General features: G+C 38.7%; 1 protein-coding gene across 1 annotated transcript in view; it reads right to left on the bottom strand.

Annotated features, from left to right (window-relative positions):
- The window catches only part of LOC109219071 (acyl-coenzyme A oxidase 4, peroxisomal-like), a 5491-nt gene extending 2242 nt beyond the window's left edge, over nt 1-3249 (bottom strand). The window contains exons 1-9 of the mRNA XM_019383488.1: nt 3125-3249; nt 2474-2578; nt 1795-1901; nt 1559-1636; nt 1356-1479; nt 1157-1230; nt 986-1045; nt 750-859; nt 262-421 (exon numbers count right to left, since the gene is read on the bottom strand). Of these exons, the coding sequence (XP_019239033.1) occupies nt 262-421; nt 750-859; nt 986-1045; nt 1157-1230; nt 1356-1479; nt 1559-1636; nt 1795-1901; nt 2474-2578; nt 3125-3152 (846 nt within the window). The 5' untranslated portion in view covers nt 3153-3249. The remainder of the gene's footprint in view (nt 1-261; nt 422-749; nt 860-985; nt 1046-1156; nt 1231-1355; nt 1480-1558; nt 1637-1794; nt 1902-2473; nt 2579-3124) is intronic.
- Nucleotides 3250-10376: the final 7127 nt, after the last annotated feature.

The raw sequence follows: 10376 nt of genomic DNA, 5'->3' as shown, positions 1-10376 counted from the left end.
TTCTGTTGGATGACAGGTTTATTTTCAAGAATTTTAGAAACTTTATTGGCATGACTAGAAACATACATTCATTCATTCTCTTAAGCTTTTTGATTCTTGTTCCCTAGTCAGACCAAACCATTAGTGACAAACCTTTTAGTGTATTAAACTAATAATAACATCAAGATGATCCTTCGGCTCAAAGATTTATCAGTAGAACAGGCTTAGGTGCAAATTTTGCATCATCAACGACAATTAAGCATTGCAGCCACACAGCCATACCTTGCTTGTATCCTGGAAAGAATTGACGCCAGGTAGTCTATCCTCATCTGGAACAAATACATTCTTTAAGAGAATATCTCCATTTTGAACCATCCGCAGCCCAATCTTGTTTTCTATTTTAGTAGCTTGCAAGCCTGGAGCATCCTTCTTTACTATGAAACTGAGACAAAAAAAATAACCAATTTTGAGACAAAAATAAGTGTTCAGGACGGAGAGAGACCCATGAGCAAAGTGACCTTCAATTTACACAACTAAGCATGATAGTCATACATCTAGAATCTATCCCTGGGTATAGGAGCAAGTAACAACCAACTCGTTCTACAAGAAGGTTAAACGAAATCCTAAACACTAACATTTATCTTAAACTAAACCTAAGTCTTGAGATGGTAAAAGCTAGAACACACTGGCGTTTTATCACAAGAGGCATTCAGAATGGCCTCAAGTCATGCTTGCAATAGGCGAAAGATGTGGTGAACTGGATCACTTACCCATTTATTTGGTTTGTGGCTGTGTTTCTAGCAAAAATAACCAACATATCCGCAAAAGTGCTGTTTCCTATCCATCGTTTTTGCCCATCAAGGATCCAACCTCCTTCAACCTAACCATTAGAAATCAGAACAGCAGGGGAGCATGTTAAGCAGCCTTTACCCTAAAAAAAAAAGAACACAAAAAATGAAGAATGGTATAGAAATTAAAAAACAGGACTAAATTTTAGATTCTAGACCTTTCTGGCAGTTGTCCTCAAAGCACTTGCATCACTTCCATAGTCTGGCTCAGTTAGCCCCTAACTCAAAAAGACATAGATTATAACTACTTATGTATGATAGAACATATGCTAATGCTAAATCAATATTATGCTAATGCTAAATCAATATCTAGAACCAAAATATCTTACCCAACAAGCTACGGTGCTAAGTTCAGCCAGATATGGCAAGTATTTTTGCTTTTGAATTTCTGATCCGCATAGAGCTATTCTTGAAAGAAATCAATGTATAATAAGTTTTCTATCATTATTTTGAGACAACTGTATCCGAAAATGCCCAGGATAAATAAAAATGGTGCGAGCAGAAACTTTGGATAATAGAAAAATTTACCAATAGTGAGCATTGCCAAAGATGAATGCACCAAAATGAATGTCGAGCAGCTTGCATCAACTCTGGCAATTTCTGCTAGGGCAACGGCACTGCCAGTTATTGAGAGACCTGGACAACCATACCCCTGAAGCCAAAGGTAAATAAATGCCTCATAGATGTTGAGAATGCAGGAAATGAAAGCTTATTATGCTCTATAGAAACACCTTTATAGTGCCACCAGATATGTGCAAAGCACCAAGTTTTGGAATGACTTCAAACGGAAACTCTGCTTTCTCCCAGTACTGCACAATCAAATTAAGAAAGGGATAAGTCTCAAACGCTCAACTCCTTTCCTTAGAAATTTGAGTTCATAGGGAGCAGTAACTATATCAGCAACTAATATAGCCATGAATTGGAAAGACTTAACACATACAAGAAATACAGAGAACTAAAGAAATACCTTTGTCATTATAGGTGCAACTTCTTTTTCCATGCACTCTCTTACTTTCATTCTGATTGCTTTCTCTTCAGGAGTCAAAAGATCATCAAGCTGATAATAGTCCGAAGCTGTAAAGCTTACATCTCAGTTAGTGAAATCACCAGCATACATGTGACCGCAAAAATGATCTTTTCAAATGTTAATCCCAAGTGAATCGAGCTGCTCAGCTTGAATATCAAACCACATCGTAACAAAAATAATTCAATCCTTAAAGAAAAGAGAGCAACACAAATTTGTTTCCCAAAGTGCAAGCAAAGTCTGGGCCTCCCAATTAGTGGCGACAGATTCAGAACTACCCATGAAAACTAGCTGAGAAAGAACCAGCCAAGTGCCAAATAACCAAATCCGTACGCAAAAAGTAAGTGTCATCTGGCAATTCTTCAAAAAAGTACTTAGCTTCTTTCTTCGAACCATAAATGCAGTCAATACACTAATACAACAACAACTACTACCCCTGGATCCCAAATAAGTTGGGTTCGGCTATATGAATCCTCATTGATCATGTTCTCCGTTTAATCTCATCTCATGCCAATATTATGCAAATACAAATAGAAAGTACTAAAAGTTCTCTATATTTTCTAAACATACAAATCACTGAATCAATACACTAATAAGTAGAGTAAAAATCAATCCATCCTACCGCACGTAGGAAAGTCGGATGCTGGAGTTGCTTGAGGAAATGCGGTGGAAACATCCAAAGCTGGTAAATCAAAATAGGAGCTTTTCGCCTCTTTATACATTTCCTCTGCATCACATTTACAAATATAAGTCCTTAATCAAATGAGTCACACAAAGTGACTGAAGCACTAAGTAAAACATGCTCAAAGTACAAGTAAAATACAAACAGAATTACTTATTCAACATCATAAAATTTAAGTTTAAATTTCATAAAATATGACATTTGACAGCAAATTTTTTCCAGATTTAACAAATATCTTAGCTTTACACCATCCAAGAGATAAGAATATTCATATTAAAATTATCTAAAAAAAAAACATATTCAACAAAACAGAAATCCCCAAAAGCTCACACTGAGAGAGAAAAAATTGTAACTTTTTCCCTTGCTATTAACTAATGTGTTTCATTTCCCTTGGCTTTTTAATATTTCAAAGACTGATAATTTCCTTGCATGTGATTCTAAAGAATTTGCAATTTATGATTCTCTTTGAAGAATCAAAATATTAAAATCTTAATTACATTCTCTTTGAAGAATCAAAATATTAAAATTTTAATTACATTAAAAAAAGAACCCAGCAATTTTCTCCAAATGGAAAAAGGAAAAAGAACCCACCTTGAGTTCTTGTTGATGGAACTTTCATGAAGATACAAACGAGGATTCCCGAACTGAGAAAGAGTGGATAAAGAAAGAGTCGCAAACTTTTTTGATGCTTTTTTGGACAAAAAGCACAAATGCTAAAAAAAAAAATTACACAAATAGGCACTTTGCAGTACTATCACATTTTTAATGCTAAAAAGAAATACACAAATAGGCACTTCGCACTACTATACTGCGAATTGACTTAACGGAAATTTAGCCCTNACATAACAATAATTCAAACACATAAAACGTGGTATTGTACTGCGAATTCCTTAAAAAAATTCTGCACCCCAAGCTCGGACTTGCCTTATTTAAAGGCGTTTCAATTTTATAAAAATTCATTCAATACAAACTTCAAACTTCCGTTCATACTTCTCTCTTCTTCTTATCAATCATTTTTGTACAATATCTGAAGAGCCAAAAATAAGGGTTTCATTATATTGGGGGGGTGAGGTTGTGCTGGAGAATAACTCTGTGAGGTATAGCTCACCTCCACGGTGTCATGTTAAATTGCCGCTTNTTACACAAATAGGCACTTTGCAGTACTATCACATTTTTAATGCTAAAAAGAAATACACAAATAGGCACTTCGCACTACTATACTGCGAATTGACTTAACGGAAATTTAGCCCTTAAAAAAAAAATTAATTAATGCGCAGTAGAGTACTGCGAATTAGTTAAAAAATTATTCATTTAAAAAAAAAATTTAGCTAATTCGCAGTACTATACTGCGAATTAGGTATTTTTTTTATTAATTTGGCCTCCACCAATAATTAACTAACATAACAATAATTCAAACATATAAAACGTAATATTTTACTGCGAAGTACTTAAAAAAAATTCTGCACCTTGCCTTATTTAAAGGCGTTTCAGTTTTATGAAAATTCATTCAATACAAACTCAAACTTCCGTTCATACTTCTCTCTTCTTCTTATCAATCATTTTTGTACAATATCTGAAGAGCCAAAAATAAGGGTTTCATTATATTGGGGGGGGGGGGGGGTGAGGTTGTGCTGGAGAATAACTCTGTGAGGTAGAGCTCACCTCCACAGTGTCATGTTAAATTGCCGCTTACTATGGAGTATGATAAATTGGTTTCGTTGTTATGTAAAAAAATGAGTGTGAGGAAGCATTCAGTTAACCTTAAAGTAACGGGTAGGTTTCCATATTCAGTGACTCCACAGGGGTTTGCTTATTATTCTGAGTTTAACATCAAGGATGATGAAACTCTTAGAGATTTTTTGCGGATTTCGGATGAATATAGGGAATTTATTGTAATAAAATTATTGGAAATGTACGTCAAGGTGGAAGACGTTCCCAATAATGAGAGCGTGCGTAGTAGGGATAACCCCCGGTCATGGGGTGGTTATTCTGGAGCAGTTTTTGCCGGACAGATTGCTGATGAAAGAGCTTGCCTTGATTTAAACTTGTCACCACCGGCGAATGAGCAGCCACAAAATAATTTTTTGACTTTATGTAATCCACAAGACGACTGGTAAACTTCAATTTTACTACGCTTTAGCGATGTTTATTTTATGTCTTAATTGGATTTGTATTAACACTTATATTTTTCATAGGGGGTACCGTCCGGATATGAATTTTACAAATTATGACCCCGTCCCTAGTTGGAATATGCATAGTTCTGGAGAATTGGAGCACGGTGGTCCATCCGGGAGTCATCACCAACAAGAAAATATCCAACATGAAACGTCAAGACAGTGCGACTTGTAAGTAAAGTGATATAGCTATATCAAAAGTATTTATGTAGTTGGGTAACTTATCATTTTGTTATTTTTGTGCAGTGAAAACGAGCTTCTTGATGTTCCTGACCTCACACAGTTGCCCATAGACGACGTATTGACCCGTGATTTGGCTGATGCGCAGAGTCAGGAAGATGATAGTGATTATGACAACAATGCGGATGAGTCTGGGGATGACACACCATTCCATGATGAAGGTGATGAGGAGGAGGAAGTGAATGTTGAACCTGAGCTGACGAGGGAGCATGTTCCTCCACCTCCCGCTAGACAAAGAGTGTACGAGTCACACTTGCCATTTCATGAGCGGAATATTCCCTACCTTGATAATTTGCCAAGTATGCCGAACGTGGATGCCCTCACAAGGGATGATGACGAAATTCGGTCAGCGATGTGGGATGAGTCTAGACCAGCTGTTCTGACAAAGGGCATGTATTTTCCCGATAAAGCTCGCCTAATTAAAGCTGTAAAAATCTACAGTATAAGAGAGTGCCGTGAGATGACGGTAAGTGAGTCAACTACGGAGGTATACAAGGCTGTATGCCGTAGGTGGTTTATGGGTTGTCACTGGATGTTGCGTGCCAGCAAGAAGAAATCAGGTTTGTGGAAAGTGGGTAAATTTGCAGTATAGTACTGCATTTTTTTGAGTTGTCTTGTCGTTCTGAAAAAGATGTAAATTATGTGAAAAAAGCTGGTTTCTTGCAGATAAATTTAATAATTAATTCGCATTATAGTTCTACGTTTTATGGCGTTGTCTTGTCGTTAAAAATTTAATACTTAATTCGCAGTATAGTACTACATTTTAGGTTTGCAAGGTTTGTGTTAGTGTTGTACTGTTTAAGTAAAATTGATGTTCTAACGTAATTAAAATAAAATTGTTGTTAAAAGATAATTGTTACCACTAATTACATAATGTACTATTTACACAAAGTAAAAATACATGTAAATTAGTGAGTCCCGCAGCCTGTGTGCTTCAGGGCTGCTGCCGGCCTAAGTCGCATCCCTTGTCGCCCGGGTACACTATCTGGATCATCGTTATCAAGCCGCCTCTTTATGTGAGGATGTGCAGCAGCATCGACACCACAGCTGGCAGGATCGGAAGAATAGGCCGTCGGGCCGTCAGCAACCTACAACACAAGTAGTAATCTTAGCAAACCTAAAAAGAATATTTGTATTGTACGTGTAGAGTCAAAAAAACATTTTCTCACCGTGGTATCGTCCGCCGCCTGAGTATATGCATCTGTGGTGTCCTCATCAAAGCATGTAGTGGCCTCGAAGATGGGCTGGGACGAAACCTTCATAAGAAAGTTAAAAAATAATTAATGTCAGCTCATTAAGGAAAAGAAAACAACTTTGAAATTTTAAAGTAACACAAACATACTTGCGCCTGTGGTAGATCCGCATCAACCGCCGGGGATGAGGCATAACTCAACCTGCGCCCGCCATCAACGTCCCGGGTGTGCCGGTCCTCAGCTGCGGTAGATGGGCATGCAAAGTACTGGTCTACATCCCCGTCGAATGTACCCGTGATCGACAATGCTCCTGATGGGGTGACCTGCAATGCTGGCAGAGATAGCTGAAGGCTGTACGACGGCATGCTACTGGATGGCTCATCGACTTGAGGTCCATAACCCGACTGATCATCTCCAAGAGCCTCATCTCCAAAATCCCCATCATGTCCCTCAACAGGTGGGCCAAGAAGTGCCTCATAGCCCCCTTGCTGGGGACCACCTCTTCGCCGTCCCCTGCGACCCCCGCGACCCCGTGGCGCACCCCTGCCTCGTGGGGCACCCCTCTCTCGTGCCCTACCCCTGCCTCGTGGGACACCCCTACCCCGATGGTAGTCCTCTGGCGCCGCAAACTGAGCCTCGTGGTCCAACCTCGCAGCATCTCTCGCTTGAAGCAGGATCCGACGAGCCAGCTGTTCCACCCGCCGACCATAGTCAACGAGTGCAGGATTGTCGTCATGCTGCTGCATCTCCTGGCCCAACTGGTAGAGGCTATGAGTCCCAATAGCCTGTGAAAAATTTAAAATATTAATTAAATAACGCTATATCACAATTATAAAATATTAATAAGCCACAAAAACATACCAGTGCCTTGTGCCTCCCGGCGTATGGTCTGTAGCGATCGCCAAGCACATGAATAGGGTTCCTGATCATCCGTCGGGTGTGACGGCGGTACCATGACGCATACAGATGAATGGTGGCCTCCTGGGTAAATGTAGGTGCTGGCGGAATACGGTGACCTCGCTTCTCCCAAGTATGGACCTGCTGCTCTAGCCATGCCATATATGTAACGTCTACCCTGGCACGGTCGTCCCGCTGATAGTGTGTAGCCTCCCATCCATGATCCCCCGGTATAGGCTGTGGACGGTGAAACTGGCGAAGCACATGCTCTGTGGCATGATACTCAACCTGATCGAAGAAGATCATCGGGACGGAGGTGCTCCAAAGCAGTTTGTCGGCTGAGCAAATATCAGGCAGCTGAGCTAGCAACTCTTCGCTGTATGGCGTTGTTGATACCCAATTTTTTTCCTAAGTATTTTTATACCCAAAATACTTCCAAAATAGCATATTTGTGCATATATAAGCACACCCAAGAGTTTTGGCATTTTTAACGATTTTTAAAACCAATTTATTGCCTATTTTAATACAACAAAATCCAATGATTATTCCCAAAATTATCATTTTTGGTGAATAATTCATTTTATTCTCACATTTACACCAAAATATAATTAAGGTAATTTTTTGCATATTTTTACGAATTCATTTGGTGTTTTTAACGCTAAATTGCACACAACTGCAATTATAGCCTATATTACGATTAATGACATTTTACACTTATAAAATTATTTCCAGTATTTTCAGATTAATGTTTATATATTATTAATTAGCTCAGTGCTTTTAATTTGTTTAAAATCATTTTTTAACTATTTTTATATAAAATTAAAGGGGGGAAATCAGCTATTTAACACATAGCCATTTCAATTGCAAATATAGCATCAATTTAATCCCCAATTAACCCCAACTCAGCCCAAAAAATACCCAGCCCAATTACCACTTGCAACCCGATCCATACCCCTTCCTATCATACCCAACCCGGTCCCCATTTAACCCATTTAATCCCAGTCGTTGATCTAAAAGATCAACGGCTCCCCTCTTCCCTTTCCTTTTTTAACTCAAACGACCCTAAAACCCTACCTCATTTTTCTCGACCGCCGCCTCTGAATCCCCTCCTCTCTCAACTCTCTCTCAACTCACCTCAAACCCTAGCCGCCGCCTCTCACTGAAATCCTAATCTATGGCTTCTCAGGCTCATCGGAGGCCTATACTGGCCTCTCATGGCTTCTGCGTGCTCATTTTCTAAAGGTCCTATGACCATATCTTGAAGGGTTCCGACCAAGCCTTTGCTCGATGACTGTTCTCCGGTCGTCTTCAACCTTTGTCCGGCCAGTCATGGCTATTCGAGTTCGACCTTCGACCTTCCTGCTAAGATCGATGGTTTCCAAAGCCTTTCTCATCACCTGGGTTTCTTACGAAACCCTAATCCCTAAGGTTCCTTCGATTTATTTCTAGATCTGCTCCGGATTTATGTGTGTGTGAACCTTCTATGCATTTCTCGAGTCTCTTTAATTTTTTGCTTTTAGAAACTCTTTATTCTTCAACTAGGGTTTCATGTTAAGTTATTTCGAATCTCTTCTCTGATTCTCGACATGTTTTACTGTGTTTTGTTTGTGTTGTTTTCTATCTGAGTTAGCATGTTGAAAACTCTAATTTTTGGGATTTTGTTCAAGTTTCTTACTCTGTTTGTTAATATTCGTTTGATTTACCTTATTTTTATCTGAGTTAGCATGTTGAAAACCCTAATTTTGGGATTTTGTTTGAGTTTCTGTTTGTTAATATTCGCTTGATTTACCTTTCTTCTATATCTAAGTTAGCATAGTGAAAGCCCTAATTTTTGGGGTTTATCCGAGACTCTGAATCTGTTTATTTGTTTATCTGCTTATATCCTCTAAACTCGATTGATTTTCGAAAACCCTAGTTTCTTTGGGGACTATTCGATGTCTTTGAAATTATTTGTGCAACTCGTCTGTTGAAATTGCAATGTGCTTCAATTCTCCTTTCTTCATGTGACTCTTTTGGTTCTGAGTTCTTACTACCAGTCAAACTCAACTATGGTTTCCACTCAACTCTTTGCATGCTTCTGATCTTCTTCTCTATTGTTAAACACTGAAACTTGACTATCATGCTTCGAATGTCTTCTTTTTAGTTACTACTACATGCTGTTATTTTGCCATAACTTGGCCTCACATGTCTATTACTTGTGCACTTCATTTATATACTGAGTCCCTTCTGTGATTGATTCTCAAACTCGTGATTGATTTTCAATACTTTTCCTTTGTGAAATTTTGATTTTTACTCGCCTGTTAAGGGGTAATTGATTCTTTCTCTTTGTTTGGCCTTACCAGATCCTTTCCAAAAGTAATTGCATTCCTGTACTTAGACTTAAACACCTATTGTATGATTTTACTGCTCTTTTTATGCAACAACCATTCTGCTTAAAGACTGATTTTCTTTCCTTATCTTGACCCTGTTAGTATCCGTTTGAACAATAATCCCTTGATTAAAGGGAAGTCTTGTGTTAATTGATTCTGACTCGTGATTGTTTCCATATTTGTGTTAAAACTTTACTTATTACCTTATTCTCCACTCGTTTTCAAAATTATAAATACCCTACCCTCTTTTCTTTAAACAGACACGAACAACTTGAGTTCAAAATATACACACTTACTCTTAAAACTCTCTCTTTCTTTACTACTACTTGTGCTGTTGCTTTGCCTAGCCGGCTGAAAGCCAAGGCTAGACTGTGGACTTGTGTTTGCTTTACCTTTCTGCACTTTGCTTCTCTATTGGTATGTCCTAGTTAATTTACAAGCCTCAACAACAATATGTTTTCTTTAATTACTCCAGTTTGTCATTCCTGTCTACTTCTACTCATGTTTCTGTAGTCAAGATATGTTACTAGCATGCTGTAATACGTTGCCTTGTAAATTAATGTTTATCTATGTATGCACCCTGTCAGTCACTTGTTATTTATTTGCTACCTTATGAATCCCAAACCCCCATATCCCCTTATATGCTTTAAGTTATGGTTCGGAAACATGGCAATATTCGAAGTTATTGTCCATGGATATGAACTGGACCCTTTGGGCCCTAAGCTTTGTCAGTTTCCCATCCCTATTCCCTTATTGTGTGTGCTGAGTAACAGCTTTGGCTGATAGTCTTCTAGTTATTGCTCAGACCATAGCTTGACCTCCAGTAGGTCTTTACTCTCTAAATGTTTGGCCAACAGGTTTGGTTAGGGGTGTGCCAGTCTACTTTATGGCTGGGCATGACCACCAGCCTGCCTGGGTATTCCCTATCCCCTTTCTCTTATTGCACTTGCACTATGCTCTTAGAACTTAG

Source organism: Nicotiana attenuata, unplaced genomic scaffold (assembly GCF_001879085.1).
Source record: "Nicotiana attenuata strain UT unplaced genomic scaffold, NIATTr2, whole genome shotgun sequence".
Classification (NCBI taxonomy): domain Eukaryota; kingdom Viridiplantae; phylum Streptophyta; class Magnoliopsida; order Solanales; family Solanaceae; genus Nicotiana; species Nicotiana attenuata.
The sequence above is the reverse complement of the archived record's forward strand: the minus strand, read 5'-3'. Positions and strand labels throughout refer to the sequence as shown.